At 41.1% G+C, this 22,160-nt stretch overlaps 1 protein-coding gene across 10 annotated transcripts in view; it reads left to right on the forward strand.

Annotated features, from left to right (window-relative positions):
- Positions 1-5,677: 5,677 nt before the first annotated feature.
- Positions 5,678-22,160, forward strand: part of EZH2 (enhancer of zeste 2 polycomb repressive complex 2 subunit) — a 52,497-nt gene continuing 36,014 nt past the window's right edge. For 2 of the 10 annotated variants that reach the window (XM_065665636.1, XM_065665639.1), the window contains exon 1: positions 5,679-5,834. In XM_065665636.1, the coding sequence (XP_065521708.1) occupies positions 5,758-5,834 (77 nt within the window). In that variant the 5' untranslated portion in view covers positions 5,679-5,757. Of the gene's footprint in view, positions 5,835-6,471; positions 6,528-6,579; positions 6,641-6,828; positions 6,969-8,207; positions 8,261-22,160 lie in introns of those variants that run through there. The other 8 variants (XM_065665638.1, XM_065665642.1, XM_065665637.1 and 5 more) reach the window with 7 other exon arrangements.

Below are 22,160 nucleotides of genomic sequence, written 5' to 3' on the forward strand. Positions count from 1 at the left end.
CTTTTACAGAATTTGCATTTATTTGTGAATGTCTTTATTGAGGGCTAAGACTGGAAAACAAAAAGCCAGGGGTGCTGAAGGCTTGCCTTCTGTCAGTAGGGACCAGCACCTCAGTTCACTACAAGTCTCCACAAACATGCAAAGAAGGAAAAGAAACAGGGCAGCAACTTGGTTTAGTCCTGGATTTAACAGAACCTTTCTGCAGCCCATGCCCAAGGGATGAAATTGGGAATAAATTATCATTTGAAAAGGCTCCTGAATCATGAGAAACACTACTACAACCCAGAAACATATTCAAATAGGGCACACATTTTGTACTTTGTGCATCTCCATAAACCTTTGTGAAGAACATCTTATTTTTATGACTTGCATTAGATGGAGTTTATTTAATGGGTGGATGAGTATCATTATCTTCTTACTTTCACTGTAAAGTCTTTACCATACATCTTCTTAAATTGACTTTTTTGACAATATAACTTGCTAGTCCTGGCAAGATTGAACAGATTATCAAGTTCACTTTCCAAGTGTAGGTATTCCCAGTCTTCACTCGTACAGGTGAAAAGAACAGGATATTTTCCCAGTTTAATCAAGTTTATGTTGCAAAACAGTATTTTCATTTCTACCATTTTGAATTCACCAACCTGGAGTATGTCAGATCATGTGTGTATACATATACACATACACATAACATAGTATGTATTATTACCTCATATTCAGAAAAGGTAGGTAGGCTTAGTGCAACTGCAAATACCCCCCAGTATTTTAGATGCCAGGATTAGGTAATTTGGTAACAGGAAAGGACTACACCTCTACGAAGGAAGAGCTAGATGAAAGTAGGCATTCCATAAGTACCAAAGAGTGAATGAGGAGGAGTGGATGATGCTACGAATGGAGACATGGCAAATTCACACACAGGTGGATGGTTATATGTGGAGGTTATACTTCTGAGAGGTGAAATGATGAGAAGGAAAGAGATTTCACAGCTGCATTTACTTTTGCAAACAGTCTGACTTATTACTGCGTATGTGTACTGTATATTGTGCTTTTCAGTCTGAAGAAGTATCTTCTGCAGCCAAACAAGACGATTTGGGTCTTGTCAGTGAACTCTGTCCATCTGGTAGGGTAACTTAGCCACTGCCACAGAAGAATTTTGACACCTTGGAAATAGAGTACTCAAACAGAGCTCAGGCTTTTAATCGTGGATTTGGCCTGATGGGAGACCATGCAGCAATGCTCATTGAATGCCCACTTGAACGTCCCAATTTCCAGCAGAATGCTCCCCTGCGAGTGGCACACCCAGCAGTATCAGACTGCTACACTGACAAACGCTCCAGGAAATGGGAACAGGGCTCTGGGATTTAAGTTCTCAAGCATACGCTTTCATGGCAAGTTTGCTACATGAGAACATTTAGTCCTTTAAGTGGTTTGAATATAGCAGCAAATGCAGGTCAGGTAAAGAATAAAAAGGAAAAACAAGCAGACAAGGATGGGAAAATGTTTTTCTTACACAACTTAAGCAGCTTCTGTGACCACAAAATACACAGAAGTAGGCTATTTTAAGTGAAACCATCACCTATCGATAGTTTTTAAAGTCATATTAATTTCTAATTGAAGCCAGGCAAAGTCAAATAATCCTTTTCACAAATTGAAATGGATGACGACATGCAAGAAGCTTTATCTTTGTATGTTAAAAAAAAAAAAAATAGAAAATCGCTTACACTGCTTCTGTTGTTGTACATAAACAACACCAGAATTTTCCTCTTGGCAACATTTCTCCTTAGCCAAAAAGATACTATCCTGTATTTGATACAGTGCCGTAGTTTGAGCTAATTGTTTGCCTCTCACTTCCACCTTTATTTGTCTGCATCCCCTTTCCTCAACAAAATCTCCTCAAACTCGGTAGAGCTGAGGCGGCCCAGCGTGCTGTAAGCATTTATACTTAGTATATCATACACCTGTATCATGATACATGAGGCAACATTCAGTGAAAGGTCAGGTAGCTTTCCATTCCTTGCAGGGACAAGCCTGATGCTTTTGCAGAGCTAAGAACCAGCTGCATGTGTTACCATTCACAGCACCAGATACAGACAGCCTCTAACAGGCACAGAAATCTGCGCATTTTCCTGCAATCCCATTTAGCAACATACTCACTGTTATTCTCCTTTTCATGGATGCAGCCTATTTAATTGTCATGGTGCTCTGGTGTTCTACACCTACACTTGCCACTGTATACAAGGTTTGCACCCTGGCCGCACACACCTCCCACCCTTCTTTGGCTATGAGTGGGAGAGAAGCAGGTGAGGGCAGAGCAGGAGTCTTGAGCACAATATGTGAGAGCCAGCAGGTCTGAAAACCACTGTGCACGTGTTACATCATGCAATGAGTTGGCTCCTTGTTCTCTTCATCTAGCCCAGTGGCCACCGTGTCTAAAGTTACGTGACCTGATTATTAAACTCACTTCTACAGAGAACCATATAGCCAATGGAAAAAAAAAAAAAAGGTCAGAAAAGGTTTGCAAAACCAGACGTAAGGTTAACTTCTGTCAGGGAAATTGGCCCCTAAGTGTCATTGAGGTATTAATGGAAAAACATTTTAAAACACAGCTGATCTCAAAATGGCCTGCTACAAACCACAGTTATTAACTGGTTTAAAAAATTTAACACAAAAGAACTACTTTTCCAATAACAATGTAACAAGAGGGCAGCTCTTTAAAGAGGGTGTGTGCTGGCTTCTATGTAATCATTGTGGTGTGTAACAGTTTAAAGCTATTACAGATCTACTGGTTAGGCTGTACATACATTTCCATGTATAAAAACATCTTATAAAATCCTACCAAGTTCACAGGGACTAAAATGCGTAATTTAAGCCACACAACAAGCCAAGGCATCAGGAGAAATAGAGATGAGTGTTAGGAATCGAATAAGTAGCATCTGGAAGGTACATATGCCAAAACCAGGTATGGGATGCCTTTCTTAATAAATAAACTAAATACAAAAAAACCCGAAGAAACAAACACCACGATCATAAGTGGCCTGCTGGATGAAGTGTTATTTGCAGTGCTACAGGCTTTGCTTGCAGGGGTACGTATAACAAGGACAGGGTGTGCATCTTCCTCCTCCTTTCTCCACAATCAAGCAACCTGGCTCAAAAGCAAACAGACTGAACCTCTCGAGGCTGTGTGACTAATACGAGAAGTCCACCAGACCAGACCAGACCACACCACACAGGAGACCCACCCAAAAGCTGCACACAGCTTTGTTCCAGTGCCATTTGAAGCACAAAGCAAGGCTGTGATCAGCAAGACACAAGGCTTACCTACAAGAAGTACAGATGTAGATACTGCATGCCTGCTCCAGGCTGCTAATGGTGACCTCAGCCTAGCTGTGCTTGTCCTAGAAGAAGCCAGGTGGACAAGAGGAAAACTGGCCAACTTTTGTGCTTATTTCAGGCTACGGCAGTTCCCTGACTGGTCTTGCTTGGTGCCCCCAGCCAGCTGGAAGAAATACCACATGATTCTGTCTGCAAGAAAATCATTAGGATAACAATGCATAATGGATAAACTAGGATAATAATGCATAATGGATAATCTGTGCTTTGGAAGCCCCACCTTATCTGAGATGTCACAAATCTTTTAAAGTACCCATTCAACAATTTGTTTTGCTTTGTAGCACTGTACCTGGGTTTTTTAGCTGTGTTCAAATGCCACTCTTTCAAAAGGGTGAAAAGAGGCACAGAAGTACATCCCGTCGTAAGCAATCACAGTTAGGATGCTGTTAAACAATTATTTTTGTTGCTAATTGATGTTAATGATCTAGCATGTGACAAAGCCTTGTTCTACTATTTTAGTAACACATACAACATGAACATACACTTTTCATTCATGTGCTGGGAACATGGAAAAAGCTCTTCCACAATGAGTTAGCTATAAAAAAAGGCAAAAGCTTTCAACATTTCCAGAGGGTCTAAACCAGATCTGATACATTTTTCCTGAGTCTAATTTTCATTTGTCGTGTAACATGTATATTTCTTCGATGTAAGCTACTTTTCTCAAAAGCACTATTACATGCTGCCGTGAGAATTCACTCCTTTCAGAATGACCCCTCACAATACCAGATTTCATAATTCTTTCACATCCTCTTGTGCCATTTCTGTTTAAAGATCTGAATGTCTCTGCACAAAGCAGATCCTTGTCCAAATAGGTGTTCTTTAATCACAGAAACACAGCAGAAACAGAAAAAAACCATTTGGGTGATTTACTGTGAAAACAAAGTCTGTACAGTGCTCGTTGTAATATTAAACTGTCGTGTGCAGTGAAAACCAGCTGCTAAAATTCTCCTGGTTGTATAAGACAACCTGAACAACTGATCAGAAAATTGGCGCCTAATGGGGTTCTTTGCTGTGGAGTTCATCACTTTAAGATCCTACAGCTAAGCATTGGTGGAAAAGCTGTTTTGCTACAGAGCAAATGGGAAAGAGTAACTCCATCTGAAATGTGGTTCATTTTCTAGTTAAATTAGAAAATCTAGCAGTAGTTTCAGGTATAACAGATGAATAATCTTGTGTGCAAGAGAGAAACAAGAGAGAAACTAAGCTGTGCTTGGGTCTCAGCGCAGGTTTTTCTGCCTTGTGGCTTGTTGTGCCCCTCATGTGAAGTTACCCTGTGCTTATTTAGCATTTATACTGCTGACTAAAACCAGGTCTCATGAAGTGCAACTCGAAGAATCAGGCTAAATGACAAACCCTAAGTTGTGAAGGGGCTGGGTAGCCATTTTGGTGGTGGCAGCCATCTTGGGGCAGAATAGACTGAAATAGCTGAATTTCCAGAAATGACTAACGTGTTGCAAATGTGGTCGTTTTAAGATACTCCTTCCAATTGTCAGCCTCTGTGCTAGAATTGGAGGAAGGGTATGACAATCCATTGCACTATGATGCGTGGCCGTAAGAGGGAATATTTTCTGCCGCACATATTTTGGCTCTTAATTCACAGTACATCAGAGATTAAAGTATAAGTTACTTGTAGAAACCCCTTTTCAAGGCCATGAGGTAAATCGGGAGCATACAGTGTAGGAATGCTGACTCTGAAGATCTTATTGCAAATTTAATACGCAATGAAGCCTGGAAATGTTAAGTACTTACACATGGAAAGCACACAAGCACATCACCTTTAAGGAGAACGCAGCCTCGTTTGGCATATAAGCCAAATGCACAATTTGGGAATCAGTTTGCGCTTGTGATTTATTTCCCCTGCAAGAAACTTTAACCACACAGGGCTTCATTACAGCAGCCACTGCTCGTGTTGGCGTTTCGACACTCAAGATACACCCAGGTATTCATAAGGAAGAAGGGAGATAGTATTTGGTGAGGAAGGATGACGGGAATACTGCGGAAGCAAGGACGCGGCTTACATTTGGGATGTGCAGGAAAAGGATACGGTCACAAGGGAAAGCAAAAGTACCCGTTAGGAAACTTATCGTTGCAATTTTATTTTTCAGATAGGTTTAAGAAAGGCTGAAGTGACAGAAGAGGGAGATGACAGCAGGCTAAAGGAGCAGGAATCCTCAAACACAACCTCAGCAACAAGATTGATGAGCATGGCTCACAGATTATAAACGAGAGAAAACGACAGCAACCTCCGAGGCTGGAGACAGCGCATAACAAGCACCGCGATGTGGAGCGGGCACCGTGCTGCTGCTGTGATTTATCACCGCTCCCACCACAGGGTAGGGCAGGGCTCTGACAGACGAGAAGCCGCTCTGGATGCGGAGCGGCGAGGCAGAGAAAGCCGAGGGGAGCGGCGCGATGCACGAAGAAGGGCCCTCGCCGCTGAAGTTTGGGTAAGCGAAGGTCAAACGGCGAGACACGAGGGCGCATCGCGGAGCTCCGCAAGTGACTGAGCCCGCCGACAGCCGCGGGGTCCGGGGAGCGGCCCGGCCTGGAGCCGTCCAAGACCCTTTCGATGTGGCGCCGTGAGGGCGGGCGGAGGGGCGAGCCGGCGGGGGAGCAACAGGCGGGGAGCAGCAGAGCGGTGGCTGAGGGGAGCGCCCTCCCCCTGTCCCTCCACCCGTCCCTCCCGCCCTCTCCCTCAGGGCTGCCCGCTCCCGCGCGCGGCGGGACCGTTAAAACCGTTACGGCTCCCACTTTCGAACTGATTCAAACTCGGCAGCCGCACGGCCCCTCCCGCCGCCCGCCAATCCTCACCCCCCCCACACACACACCCCCCCCGCCGCCCCTGCTCAACGCGAGGCGGCGGAAGGTTCCAACTCCCCCCGGCCCCGCTGTGGTGGGGGGAACCGGGGCGCGGGAGGGGGGAAGCGCGAGAACAAAGAGTCCCCCCACCCCTCCCTGCCCCCCCCGCACGTGTGGAGCGAGCGCCCGCCCTCCGCCCCGCCCCTCCCTCTCCTGATTGGCGCGGGGTGTGTGTGCGGGGTGGGGGGGATGGTTCCCCTGTCTGCGCCCATCCAATGGAGGCGGCGCTCGGCGCTCGCCAATGAGAGCGATGCCGATTGGGCCGCCGCGTTTGGCGCTAGGTCCGGGAGGGTGAATCTGGCAGCCGGAGGCTGAGGGGAGGGAGAACGGGCGGGCGAGCGGAGCGGAGCGGAGCCGGCGGCGGCGGGGAGGCGGCGGGAGGCCGGGCCGGCGGGTGAGCGAGCGAGCGGCCGGCACCGCGCGGGTTCGAGGCGTTGGCGCCGGGAGCGGTTATTTATAACCGGTGCTTTATAATAGGGGGGAGGGGGAGGAGGGGGGCGACGGCTCCCGGGGAGCAGCCGCCTCTCCCGGCCCCCTTCCCTTCTCCTCCCGGGGGGCGGTGGCGGGGAAGGGTGAAGGGGGTGCGGCGGCGGCGGCGACACACGCGCGCTCCCGGCCGGTGACAGCTGGAGCGGAGACATGGAGTCTGAAGTGCCCTTTGTCTAAGTTGGCTCCGTGCAGCCCGGCCGGCCGCTCCCGTGCCGACCCCCGCCCGGCTGAGGGCGAGCTCGTCCAGCCCCCTCCTTCCAGGGGTGAAGAGTGGAGGGAGAATAGGGAAGACCCGGCGGTTTCCTTACCCTCCTCCCCGTTCCCGACCGCATGCGGCGGCTTCAGGCGCGGTGTGGTTGAAGGGGCAGAGCGGAGGTACATGTGCGCCTAACGTACGCCGGGTAAGGTCTCGCCCCGGTGGTGCGAACGGCACAAAGCTCCCCGCCGCCGAGGCGGGCTCCCGGGAGGGAGCTCGGACAGGTCCACTCCGGGCTCGGGTACTCTCAGCCTCCCGGAAGCCGGCGCTCGGCGGGGTGAGCCGGGCGGGGAGGCTGAGCGCTCCCCGGGCCGCCCGCCCGCACTCCAGTGCCCTGGAAGCCGGTGCTGGTTTGGGGATCGGCACCCGGCGGGGACCCCTCCTGTTCTTGGAGGGTCCCGTTTTAGGGAGCGAGTTTGAGGGCGAGGCGGTAAATCAGTCTGGCCGTGGCTCCGGCGAACTTCCTATCTTAAGGATATGCAGGGCACCGTGCGATCCTGATCTTCCAGAGCGCCGCAAGAAAAGTTCATAGGGAGCTGGAAATCGTGGGGTTTGGGTGTGATGTTGCCAAGCACGGGGCAGAACGCTTTCTAAAACTAGGCTATCTGGGGAGGTGTGAAGGAGAGCACTGAGCAGAGCTGTCCTAGAGCAACAGATGTGTGACTAGATAAAGCCGAAAAAAATCGGCGTGTTGTGATCATAACGCGTACGTATTTGACATTAGCAGGTATTCTTGGTGATTTGGAAATACTGATTAGCAGACAAAAGAAAAGCAGTCGGTACAGAGATGCAGCCAGCAGGAATGGGGTACTAAACTTGTACATTCCTCAAGATACATATTTCTAACTTAACAAGTGCTACCTTTGTTTTATTGGAGCTAGAGAAAAGTTTGTGTGTTTTTTATTAAATGTAGAGCTGGAAGTTCAGATTCTTGATCTTTCTAAAAAGAAGCCTGTAACAGTCTGAACAAGGTTGTTTAATTGTTGGAGGATAGATTCATCTTTGTTTAAGTCTAGCAACTGTAGTTTCAGCTATTATGGGTTTGATTCGTACTAATACAGATTTCAGTGAAGAATTTTACCAGCATTTTCAGTGTGATCTTCACAGATAGGTTAATTTTATTTTATGGATTTTTAGGGGCTGGCACATTTAGATTCTTTGTGATTTATAGAAAATAAAAGGTCATTCTTTGTTTGTCCCTAGTGTCTATATCAAATTGAGAGTCTGGGGAATGTTTATTTGTGGTAACAATAAAGTGTCTTCAGAAGGGTGAGTACTATTTGTACATAGCGTATTATAACTACTCTCACTTTAGATCATTAAATTGAGAATGTTTAAGATCTACAGAGTCTTTCAGAAACTGTGCTTCTAGGATTTTAGGAGATAGGACTCAAAAGTTTAGGGTGACATGTCAAGTGCCTTTTAACTTTGAGAGCCAGTGTTTTATCAAGTACTGGCTTTAAGATTGTTGCATCAAACATGTTACATGTCTTCCGGAGTTTCCTTTACCTAAAATAAAAAAGAGAGGAAAAATAAATTATGTTTTTTCCTTCCTCTGTCTACATGAGGAATGGAAGTAACAATTAACCAACCTCTGGAGAAATATGTGACAGCAAAATATTCCATGAGATGCTAACGCTTCTTTTAACCTGGAACTTTGGAAGAATTCATGATTCTAGTTTAGGACAAAAATTGGTGGAAAAAAAGAAATTTTTTTTTTTTTTTAATATGTGATTTCACCCTGACACTGAAAATCCACATCATCAAAAGGTCATAAAATGTCTTTGCTCAGTTTGAAACAAGCTAATGTGGTAGTGTGTAAACTTAGGCCACGGACTTGAATTTCAAGCTCAGGTTTTTTTCCCCTTTCTGTATATTTTAACTCTCCTGCTGGAATTGCCACAGCTGAAATAGGGTGATTTTGTTGCAGATGTGCGTTCAAATGGATTTTTGTTTCTTCTGTAACATTGCAACATTCCTAGGTGAAATGTAAATACACTCCTGTGCTTCTGCTTACCTCCAAAGAAACTTGGGCTTAGCAGGAAAGGAATTTCTGTAGAGCGTTATTGACTGCGTTAACTGCATTATACATAGAAAGGGTGCAAGCTAACTGCCACTTTGTGTAAAGCAGTTCATGTCAGAATAAGCTACATCTGACATCCAGTGCACTCGAGCAATATTCCCAGAAAAGTTGGTGCACTCCAAAATAGCTTTTGAAATTAGACAAGAAAATCTGTTCTTGTTACCATTCAGAAGAAGATTCAGCCTCTTGCTGTGGGTGTCATGTACGCGTTCACAGCTATAATGGTGAAATTCAATGACTTTAGGTGACTATACAACATTCACGTGATTGAAGAGAGTTCTTTTTAAATATGTCTGCAATACTGACAGAAGGCAGATTTAATAAATGTTCGCTTTTTATTGTATTTGAGCAAAAGGGCTGTGGGAAACTTTAAGTGTTGGCTGTAATCTGAAAGTTCTGTAGTTCTGCAGTTAGCGTTTATAGATGCATCTTAGCTGACTTGAGAAGTGTCTGTGAAAATTAATGGTGTGGTGGTATAAAGTTTTCCCCAGCAAACATGCTAAAAAGCTCAGGAGCAGGACCTGGCCTTTGTTATGCAAGGGATTTTACTCAGTCAAGTAGGTCATCTTCACAGAATGAACTTGCCAAGCAAAATTCAGTTTATCAGATTTTTAAAAACATGGAGGAAATGGACTACGAACTGTAAATGGAATTCTTAATGATTTGCTGAGGTGTTTGAATAATACTTGCCTTAGGAAGCAAGCCCTCTGTTAACAGAACCTGTAGCAGAGTAATTGGAGGTTTATTTTAATGTTAAGGATGCTACCAACCTTCTGCTCCTGCTGTCAGTAAGGTCCATGGAAAGAAGTGCTGGGCCCTTTGAAATGTCTAATTGAAGACAGCATCTATGCTGTCTGTATCTATAAAAGTATCTATACATGTATCTATACATTTAGCATCTATATATGACTTGCACAGCTATTCTAGAGTGGCTAAGTCGATCTTTAAATGGGTGAGTTACTGCAGTACTGACATAGTTTAGGTTATAACTTCAGTTATGTGACAGTGTCTGGGGGGAAGCAAGGTGAGACAAAGAAAAACCTTGTATAAAATGGATGCAAAACAAGGAGAGGTGCTTCCCAGGGGAATGATAAAAACATTGGTTACAAGTTAGCAGAGTGCTTAGGTTTGTTTGTTAGCTGTGAGTATATATACCCAAGAGTTTTGCTGAGCTAAAGATTGAAAGGAGGACAATGTACAGAATTACTAGGCAGGTATTCTGTCTGTTCTCGTGGAGACCAGTTAAAGGCTCTGGGATGATGCTGTGTATGTCTGGTTATGGATGAGGTGAAGCTAAAGAGAGAAATTTGTTGAAGGAGGGAGTAGTTTCTATTGAGCTCCAAGCCAGAAACAGTGAAGTTTACTAAACCAGTAGTGACAGTGCTGCTTTCTGTAACTGATCATAGTAGGTAGTTTGATTGTTACAGGTTTTTTTTCTAGTTGTGTGCCTAGATTTCCATTAAGATATGTCAGACTGTGGGCTTGAGGTTTGGATTGTCAGCAGAAGGGAGAAATCTATATCTGTGATATTATAGTCTAAATATGTTTTCTGAATTAAAAGGATAAAGTAACACTGGTAAGCTTGGGTAAAGGCAACTCTTAACAGTGAAAAGTATAATTTGCATAGAGCATTGATTAAATCAAACTTCTTTTTAACATGGTAAAAGGGGAATTCTTCAATATATAATTAGTAATTTTAGCACAGTCTTGCAAGTTGGTTTTCATGCAAAAAAAAAAAAAAAAGGGGATAGAAGAGGTTGTCTGTTAATGTCTCTGCTGCGTCCAGAAAAAAAATGTAAACACAAAACAAACACCTCCCAGATGAATGTGGGTTGTGTCCTTATTTTAGGAATCTTTTGGCTACCTGACGAAGTCTGCATATAAGGTTTTTCAGCATTTGTGCTTCTGCTCAATTTGTGAAAAATACTGTTGTCTTGGAACAGTTTATAACACATGCTGTGCTTCCTTTCTAATGGTAAAAGCAGTAGTACTTTTAAGGTGAGAAGGCCATTTGGAAATCTAGATAGTGTGCACGTTCTGAATGCTGTAGATAAAAATAACAGCGTAACGATGTGAGTGGATCACAGCGATATTGTCATTTGCTTGAAAATGTTATGTAGTACTTCCAAAGCTTCTCATTTGCATATATAGGACCTCATTAACAAATGAGGTAAAACTGGTGCATTACGGTGTGCAAAGAATGATTTCCTTGATACACAATTGCAGAGGAGCTTCAGCATTTGCTGTTAGTTTTCTTTTTTTATATATGACTGATGTTGTATATATAATTACACAAAGTAGTACAAATTACAGTCCACATCCTGGATTTTTGAGGATGTGAACTGAAAATAAAGCTTTACAGGAGCGTATGATTTCTTTATACTTTAAAATTACTTTTTAATCTAGAACCAGGCCTGTTTCCCTTGTCAGTTTTTGTTGTATCTGGCTCCTTCCCATTCTGCCTTTTACGTGGTTGGTTCAGTTTTTCCTGCCATACGTTCTCTTTTTCACAGCCTGCATGCTTGGTTTAAATCCCAATCAGATGTAATTTAAAGAACAAAGTATGTGAAAGGAAGGGAACTCAAATCTTAAGACTCATATTTATTTTATTTTCTTTATTTTCTTTTATTTTATTTGTTTTTAATGTGAGCTGGTTTCCTTTCCATGTTTCTGAGCGTGAGTGGATCTGGCAAGCTTTATATTTTTGGTGTGTAGTCTGATTTAGTTTTTCACTCGTAAGATGAAAAATTCTGCAGATGAAATTCAGTTTGCTGCTTCTGTCAGAAATCGGGCAGATGTGTATTACAGATGCTTGATTACCTGTGAAACTATACCATGGCAAACAGATTGAAGCCATTAAGTTACTATTGTCTCTTTTTTTAATCATCTCCTAGTTATATGTCCACTAGTTTGCCATGTTTCTAGTGTGTATTTATTGCTAATGTGTTTAATGCAAAGTTGAATCTGCTGTTTAACTATTGCAAGAGATTGACATAAGTTCTTTTATTCTTATAGTTTAACTATTACTGGTGTTCAGTTCATCATTGCTTTCAAACTGGGGAGACATAACTGGTGCCAAAGCCTTGCTATTTGTAGTTCTCTTCCACAGCCTGAGAGAATTGTTTGCTTTTATTTTTTCACTGGATTTTTTTTTTGGGGGGGGGGTGGGTTGTTTTGGCTTTTTTATAAGATAAACTTTTTACTAATTTCTTCCATCAAATTAAGCTGCTGGAAAAGTAGTTATCTTTTATTCTCCCTTCATAAGCAACATTTCGTCTTGGGTAGGGATGCCATACATTAGACCTAGTTATTTTGAGGACTCTAAAATGAGAGTAGCATAAGTAACTCTCATGCTTTCATCATTTGAAGCTCATTTTGGAGTTTTTCAAACAATTGGCAAATACCAGCTCAGCTTCAAATTTTGCCAGACTTTTTTACAGTAAATACTGCATACATGGAAATGTAATTAATGTCTTTCAAAGTTCAGGCTATTTGTGCAGGGAAAGAAGGATGGAATAGCTGTCAAACCACTTCATTGTTGTGTGGCAGGGTTTTTGGAGTGGGGGTTGCTTCTGTGTGTGTGGACTGAGCTGAAGAACCTGTCCTTATTTTAGAGTTTTTAGAGTAAAAAAGGTGTGTCCACAAAACAAGTTCGGGTGGAATAGTGAGTGCACTTCAAATTCACACCCTAAATTATTTTGCCTGTGGAGACATGCCTTAAGTGTTCCCAGCAAGTGTTACTTTTCCTGCCAGATTTATCCAGGATATCAAAAACCTGAATTTTAGGAGATGGAGGTGTTGGGCAACAGGGGTTATTTGGAATGTGTGTGGGAGTCATAAAACTCTTCTTGGTGTCTGTGAATGACTGTGAAGGGAGAAATTGAGGTACACATCTGAACTACTCAAAGGTGAAGTTCAACTGTTATGCACAAAAATTTGCTTTCTCCCGACAAATAGCCAGGCTTGGTCCCATGTAAGAAATGTAGAATGGGTTTAACAGTGACTTGTTAAAAGCATGGTCAAAATTGGGCTTGAAACTTTTTGTTACTGTCCTGCTGTTTGGAGATTTAAAAGCTTTTCTTTGTTTTTTATTCCAAATAGTCCTGTTTGTGTGTGCAAATATAGTTAAAAGTGTTTATGCATGCAGCTATCCAAGTAAAAAGTAAATAGTTGCATTACTTAATGCACAGTGTTTTGTTGATGGTGCCCAAACCGAAGTTGATTTCACCTAGTGCTAATATTGGTTTGATCTTTAATAGAGAATACTTAGTCATGATCTCCCCCTTCTGTCTTTCCCCTTTCTCCCACCCAAATGGATGAGTACTTGAACTTGTAATTTTTATTTCCAAAACAATATTTTTCTAAAAGTATTGAATGTTAAAATATTCTGGAGCAAAGCAATAATATAAGGAATTTAGAAGAATTCTCTTTGAAATGGTTTCTTATGCCTTGCATAGTATTTAGTAGTTGGTTCATGTCTGATTTTGTTTCTCTGAATCATGAAATTGTGGGGGGATACAGAAAAAGAACTTAATTTCTCAAGAGTAGAATACCTTTGAAAGTTGCAGGCTTACATATGCAGACTGATTGACCACTAGTAAAGGTTTCTCTTTTTCTTTTAAGGGCTGTCTGAAAACAAATTACGCTGGATTACTTCTTTTGTTTTACTCTTGCATTTGTTTAAGGAAATGTGTTGGAAATCTAATTATTTGTATTGAAATCTTACTTTCCTATTATTAAACTCTGAGAAGTAGCTATGCTATTGTTTCTTAACAAATAAATATTCTAAATAAAGGACTCCCACAAGATGAGATAATGTCAGAATAAATCCAAATGCAGTGTACGATTAGTGAAAAAAGTTATCAGACTGATGCCCTTCTCTTTCTTTATGGCTGGTAGACAATATGAAATAAGCTTGTTTTCTAGAGCAGTTATGTTGCTGGATTTTACTCAGGTATTTCACGTTTAACTAATGTATAGCTAGTGCCAAAAACTTTTAAAATGGTTGGGGGGTTTTGTAAAGACTGTGTTCTCCCTTTTTTTTATCTTATTATTTTAATCTTGGAAGCAGATTGGTTAAAATTACTTGGATATTAAGAAAATTTTGGTAATATTTTCTGAAGTCCTTCTGAAAGGTCTGAGCTATTTATAAACTGAGCTGCAAAGTTTTTAACACACTGGCAGATAAAGTAAGGGATGTTGAATACCTGGTAGTTGCTTTGCTTTGGTAGTTTTCTAACCCATAAAAATAAAGTATTCTAATGTAGAACCAGTAAGAACATAAATTAAGATTCCTCATGTTTTTTCCAGGAAGGAAAGAGGAGTGGAGTGAAGGAAAGTTTTCTTCTCTTTAGTGTCCCAAGAGCTGCTTGGCTCTTCATTCTTTCTTTCCTCATTGTCCTGCTTGGTTTATAAGGGTGGTACAAACTCCTGAGAAGAATATTCAAGCAGCATAATGTTAAACTATCTGTATGAATGAACTGTTAGAGGAGAAAACAAGAAATAAAATGGGGTGGGGGGGAATTTATTTTCTCATTGTACTTTATTTCTTAATCAGATGGAGAGCATGACTGAGGAAAATGTGAGTTCTGTAAACCTTAGAGTTGGCTTGTTTTCTGCCTGCCTTGTGTGTCAGTAACTGAACTACTCGGGTTTACTCTGCGAGGTGAGCATTTCAAATAATAAGTGGTATGAGTTTCAATATGGATTGAGCACATTCAGAAATTGATCTGCAGGCTTTGGCATTTACTGCTCTCACAAGGAGCTGAAAATTGAATGTCTAAGGCCATAGTTCACAGTGTCTTTAGATGAGGACAGAGTGGCTGGATGGTCACTTAAGTCAAAAGTAACAAGTATTTTCAGCCAGAGGACTTCCTCGCTTCTGTCAGTCTCTGGCTGCAAAAGTGCTTGTGCTGTCGGGAGGCAAATGACAGCACAAGTGCAGGAACAAGTGGCAGGTAAAAGTCCTTGTTTTTGTAGCAATATTGGCATAAAATAGAGGTCAAAGCCATCTGGTCCTCCAAGCAGTTTTTGTCTGGTATGTGTGGGAAATAAACAAGAAACTGTGTTTGAATAGATTCATTTAACTGTAAAAACAGACTAGGAACAGTAATAGATGAAAGACAGTAGATGTTGTGATCAAGGCAAGCAGAAGTCAGGAGGTGGATAGGGCCACTTTTCTTGGATGTGCCAGTTGACAGGATGAATTTGTTTTTATTTGTCAGGACTTCCCTGATTATTATTTGGAGTTCACACTGCAGCTTTTCATAATGCCAGAGCACTTACAGTCTTAATGAATCTGTTAATCTGTTACAGAAAGCATATATAACTTGGTGATCTCTAAACCATGTCGTATTTGATTTATGTTTGCTATTTATATCAGAAGTTACTGCAGAGTATGCATGCAGAAGGATGCATCAGCCTTGTTATTACAGGAAAGCTAAAAAAATCAGTCATTTGGAGGGAATTCTGATGTACCTGAGCTAATCAGTGTAAACGTATTGCTTATGTCATAATAATTTAGTAACCACTGCAACTAGTTTTAATTTAGGGAATAACACTGAGTAAAAATGTAGTCAGTACAGTTAATAAGTTTGATAGTAGTGCTACTACAAGTAAGGAGTTTGATTGAATGAAGTATATCATGAAACTGTACACTTCACCAACAGCTGTTCACACAACTGTTAAGAAAAGGGTATGTGCAGTTATTTTATTTATGATGGACATCTTGATCGAGGCAGCATGTGGTGACCAAATGGCAATTTGTCACTGTATGGTGATTTTACTACTTTTTTTTCTTTCAGCCTCTTTTGAAAGAAGCTGAAATTCTTACTTAAAAGATACAGAAAAACATCTCTGTTGTCTTGCATATCCTGATGTATCCATTCTGAGCTATTAATGTAAGAAGCTGATGGGATAATAACAAGGTCCAAAAAACATTGTGCTTGGGAAGGTATAATTGAGGAGGCACATCTGAGTTGCAGGGAAGCAGGTCAGAGAGTAGTTGCTTATTGTGAACGTGTGTCCTGCTTGACTTATCTTTTTTCTAGAATGTGTTCAAATTTATTTAAAAATGAAAAAATAAAAGTGGCATTTTACTTTGGGGAAAACCAAACAAACAATAAACCAAACCAATACCCCGAATCAAACAACAGTTTAACCTTCCAGGGTAGAGGTCAGGCTCCTGATCTTAAGTACACCAAGTGCAAGGTAAGGCTATAGTCACTGAAGCAACAGAGAATAAAAGATCTGAAGAGAGTGACACTTCATAGGCACAAAGTTTGGGCTATAAGAGAAGCAGAAAGCTATTAGGATAAGATGACAACTAATTTGAAAGAAAACAGCTTTTATGCGTTTTTTTATTATTGTTATTTTAAAAGTAATGATAACTTTATGGAGAGTATGTAGCACTTCAGTTAGACAACACGCTTCGTTAGTGAAGAGCTTTCCGATCTGTCTTTAATTATGCTAAGGGTAGAACTGAAGGCTCCAACTGTACCGTACAACTGTACCGCTCCAGCTGTACAGAGGCCTCCTTCAGATGAATAAATACATGGAACAGTAGTTGGGAAGGAGTGTGTGAACTAACTAGTTGATGGAGTTGTTAAAGGAGTCTGTAACATAACTACTTCTACAGATTAGAAAAATCAGTGCTTACACACAAAACTGAAGAGTTGGGGCTGATTAAGCTCTTAGGCATTTTAATTCACAATCTATTGCTCTCAATAATAGTGGTGTTTTCCAAGTTGTACGTGTAGCTGATTGAAATACCGAGAATTTTGGAATGCAGTGGTGATGGTTTTCATCTTCTGAAATATTAAACTGGAATTTAAAAGGCAAGCAAACTCCATAGCAGCAGCTTTAAAAATAGCACAACCTCTGGTTTTGAGATGGCAAGCCCAGTTCAGAGTTACATTGTCTTCTCAAATAGTTTGGGTTGCAAGGTGCATCTAGGGATCATCTGCTCCAGTCTCCTACTCGGACAAGGCCAACACTGAAATTGTCTTTTCCAGACCACTTTTAAAATGTTTTGAACAATGGAGATTTCAGCACCTCTTGGCTTCATGCATTCCTATACTGGACTGCACTCACTGTTGAAGAGTTTCCTTCCTGTGAAGAAGTGAAATCCCCTGCTGTCTTGTCCATTGCCTCTTGTACTTTCGTTTAGCATAGGTCGTGTCTCATCAGAAGGTCTAGAGTAGTGCACAGCTTCTGTGATTGTCTGGGTTTAGCTCTGATTTGTGTAAGAAAACACGCTGTTCAAGGAATTAATTCTTTTATGTAGTAGTTGAAATTCTTGAAGTGACTTGTCCAATTTTGATACGGCCCAGAAATGGACAAAAACGTGTTTTAGAGTGTTTAGGAGTTAAGGAGCCTACATGTAATATTCTTAAATAATTAAGAATAAATAGAACATGCATTCAAGCCTTAAACTTGTACAAATAATAGCAAATTGAAAATAACTGTTATTAACCAATGGTCTGAATATGTGCCGTTGTGAATATCTCTGGTGGGAAGTATGAGGCAGAACTGAATTGTAGAAACCTACACTCTTCCTTTGCTACTTACCTCTTCTATATTTGTCTTGCACTGGCAACTAATGCAGGCAAGTTACAAATGGTTGTTGCTGTTGTTTTGCTACTCACTACATCTTTTCAGAGCAGTCTTAAGGTCTAGATCTAGAGATAGCAGGAAATGTATTTCTTGAGAGCTACTGGCACAGAAGTAGTTTGCCACATTAATTGGTTTGCTGATTGTGCGGAGTCTTGTAAAGAGAAAAATTACATGGTGTGAATAGCATGTTTTACTTGGTATGGAAGTGTTGTAGTCTAAGGCAGGTGGATAATAGGCCCTAACAGTTAGTTTGCTGACATTGACAGGGAGAGTCTTTGCTTCTTTCTCTTGTCCCTGGTTGCATGGTTCCTCTTCTTTCCTGCCATATTGAGTGCTTATCTGGCCAACATGGGCAATTTGGACCAGTTATGAAAAACTGCCACTTTTGAGTGCTGAAGAGATCTGATTTGAGGTAACTGATCACTTTAATCAAATTTATCATGTTTGCTGTGTAAATTCCAAGATGCTGAAGTATTGTAGACAGACAATGAAGGGAGGAAATGAGTGCCATTTTAAGATCCCGCTTCCTTTTCCAGTCCTAGCTGAGAAGTGCATTAAGAGGATGTATTTGTTATCAGCTTTCAAAAGCAAATAGGTAAGTGAATGTGCTGCTTAGCTTTGGTTAAGTTGTTCTTCAAAGTTAAATTGTGTTTGGCAAATGGTAATAAAGTAGTAACCATGGGTTATGTCATGAGGAGAGAGTACATAACCCCACCCCATAATATTGTAGTGACAGACAACTACCTTTGAAGGGATTCTATTAAGTGAAATGTGTTTTAGTGTTGCAAATAGTAATTGTGAGTAACTAACTGTATCACAATAATAGGAGCTTAATTACGCTTAATAAAAACATGCCTATTCATAGCAGCAGACCTTCTGCCTTTGGCACTGCTGTATTACCTGGAAAGCCTACAGCCATCATCAGTCTGTATTGGTGTTAGGGCTGAGAGTAAAATGTCTTGCAGTTAAAACACAGGCTTTTAATTCTACTTGCAAGCCAGGATTTTTCTGCTGACTGAAGGAAAAGGAAGTATTCTGAGACATGGGACATCTGTTTTCACATACAGACATTACTTCCTGGTTTGGGGTTATGGCATTGGTATGTCTGGGGCTGTTCATGATTCTCTTCCTTACATCAAGTTTGTTAAAATTGATAGTTTTGTCTTTGACAATAGCTTGTATAACAGTTTCCATCTCTTGAGCAATCACGAACATCTTGCAGAACATAGGATCTCAGTGGAGTTGATCGTGAATGTTGTATTAGCCTACATGATCCACAGTGGCTGAAACTTGTCAGAGCGAGGAAGGACAGATGGACTGTTTGGAGTTACCTGTTTAAATCAGTTTCTTTTAGATAATGCCAGAGCCCATTGGAGGTTAAACTTTTGTGGGCCAATACAAGCCTGTTGGCATTTATCTGCCTGAAGGGTGGCACAGCTGGCACTGATGGATTAATAAGTATTTCTTGTTTCTGGTTGTTAAGAATAACTTTTCCGTGCTTGTAAAATGGAGTGGCAGAGAGGCAATGTGCCTTGACAAACACTTTGGTTGAAGCCTAAACTGCTGCCCTCTTCAGTTTCAGTTCTTTGCCTCTTTTTCCTACCCCAGTATTGCCCCCCATTTGCTTGTGTTGGTTCAAGAATTCATGTGGCTGCTGAGCAAACAAGCTTGCGGAGCTGATTTTGTTGAAAAATTGTATTTAAAAACTAAGTGTGTTTATTTTCTGGGCTGTTCAGACAGACTTTTTTTTTCCCCTGACCTATTTTGATTAACAGAATCATAACACTTAAGCCCTCACAGCAGAGAAGGCTGAGTAGAGGCAGAAGTGAGTGATCAGGGGCCACTGATACAGCAGACAGATGATATCTTTTCCAGGCAAGACTGATGCTAAATAGCATTTGAGGAAGGTAGTTGAACTGATGGTAGCATTTGCTGCAAGTTCTCTCTCTAAATTTAAACATCCTTTAATGATACAGTACTTCAGCATATGGAATAACAACATGATGCTAATTTTGAAGAAGAGATAAGGTATTTTTTGACTAAAAATAGGTTGAACTGCACTATAAACTTAGAATACAACATATCTATAAAGTAGAATAGTAAAAAACACAGTTCAGTTTATCCCCATCTATTTCTCTATGACTAGTTCTGTAAAAGATTCAATGTGCTGTAGTTGGTTTTGTAGTGAAATGTTATTAATGAGCTATGTTGATCTTTCCTGTGGTGGTGTATTTCAGAGCTAGAGATTTGTTGTTAATCGGTCTGGTTTGGTGTTTGAAATACACAAGCTGTCAGTGGCCTTGAGAATATTTTCCTTCCCATGGAAATGAGAATGTGCTATTTTATATAGATAAGTTAGGAAAAAAAAACATGCGTTTTCTTGCTTTAGAAAATCCAGAGAGTAGCAAGCAAGCAACCACAAAACTTCTAGGCGTATTTTTTGTGTGTCTGCTGATGGCACAGGTAAAAAGTGCTTTGAGGTGCTGGGACTGTCATTCTCCCACCGCCCCTGCAGCTTGCATAACTTGATGTGGAAATAGCAGCTCTGAAATCGCAGCAGTAAATAACTTTTCTTACTTAGCCCGAGCGAGTAATATTGTTTCTTGACCACAGTGTTTTCATGAGTCTTTCTGTGCTGTTAAGAAAAGTTTGGTATAAATGAAGGAGACAGGTCTGACAGATTACAGCATTGCTTTATAGTTAACATTGGAGTCAGTTATTTTGAAGGCTGGTAATATGTTTTATTGATAGTGTATTTTCAGGTGCTTGAGAATTGTATTAAGAGTCTGATTCCTCTGGAAAGGTTTAGGATAGATTCATAGAGAATATCATCTTGATTTGCATTTAGGGTGCATGAAGTAAAGTGTGTTTCCAAGAGTTTCGAAGTAATACATTTTAGTGTAGCATAGATGAAAATCTGTAGCTGTAGTTGAACAGTCATTTCATTGTATCGTGCTATGTAAAATCATGTAAGATAATTTGATTTATTTTTTTCATGCGGTTTTGGAAAGTTGACAACTTTGTCTAAGCTTAATAAAAAAAAAATCAATGCATTATCTTCCTTGTTTGTTTGTTTTCTAGCAAGTATTGAATTTTTTGCAGGCGTATGGGAAAATTGTGTTCATCTCTTCAGTTGCCAAAGTTCTGCTTTTTGAGTTGAACATGAAAGTTGTCCTAAATTCTGCTGCCTGATCAAAACAATTCTTTTAGTGTGAGAAGAAGCATAGAAGGGTGTGGTGGTGGGTGATATGATTTGTTACCGCTGTTGTTTTGTGGGGTTTGTTTTTTGTTGTTTGAAACTAAACCACAAGTTTTGTAGATGCTTCAAGAAGTTCAATGATGGCTTCAGATAGGGTTTAATAGATAATAGTTTCTCCATTAGTAAGATTGCATATGCTGAGCCTAAGAGACCTGTGTGCTGTCTGCATCTGATAACAGCTTTCAGCTAAAGAGCATGTTTGCCACTCCAGGGCAAACTGATGTGTAAAGCCAGTGCCTGTTTGTGGTGAGAGCCATGCTGTTGGTCTGAGTGCCTAACAAATCCTTTCTGCTTTATGGTTGTGCACAGGAAGCCACAGTTGTGGATGGGATCCTCAAGCTGATCTGTGTTTCAGAAAACAATCACAAAGAGAGCTTTTATTTATCGTTAGTCAGTTTAATCCAGTTTATAGGCAGTGTTGAGGAGAGAATAAAGAGCTGGGAAGGGTGAGATGATTGTGAGATGCCATCACTGCTGAAGAAGTTACACAGGCAAGTATCTTGTAGTATTGAATCTAAATGAATAAGTATGATCTCTGAAGTGACAGTTCATGAAGCCAGCTCAGATGCATGTTTTGAGCTTACCAGTGCATCCAGAGAACTTAGTGGAACTGCGTCACTGTTTGTAGTGAGGTAGAAGAGGTTGAGAAGCAGCATGGTGTAGCTCATAGAGCAGGGTCATGCAGTTAAACACATGGTTTTAGAAATCAAGGTTCTGAGAAGTGAATGTGAAAGCATTCGTGTTTGGCTTTATGGGAGGTAGAAGTAGTACTTCCCCCCTACCTGCCCCATCTAAGTTATTTTATTCCTTTGTTACTCTTTCATTACTTCAGGCAACAAGCCCCATGATTTTATTGCTCAGTTTGCATCAGGCTTCACATGTGGTTTCCCTGTTGGGTTTTATATATCCCGCATCCTCCCCCTCCCTATCCTCCCCTACCCTGCCCCTTCATTGGAGCTGTTGGTCAAAAGTGCTCTGAAGTGCAGTATTGTACCAGTGTATGCATAAATTTAAAAGATCTAAATAACCTTTTGAGCATAGATTAATTCACAGTAAAAGAACTGAGAAGTTATACTGCACACAGTATATTTTAGTTCAGGAATACCTCCAAACAAATCCTGAGTAGAGGGAAGGTAATATAACATTGTTGGTTTAAAATAATGTGTAATATTAAGCACAATTCGAAACTAATAGCATCCTTTTAAAAGGGCAGA

Source organism: Lathamus discolor, chromosome 2, assembly GCF_037157495.1.
Source record: "Lathamus discolor isolate bLatDis1 chromosome 2, bLatDis1.hap1, whole genome shotgun sequence".
In the NCBI taxonomy this organism is placed as follows: Eukaryota; Metazoa; Chordata; class Aves; order Psittaciformes; family Psittacidae; genus Lathamus; species Lathamus discolor.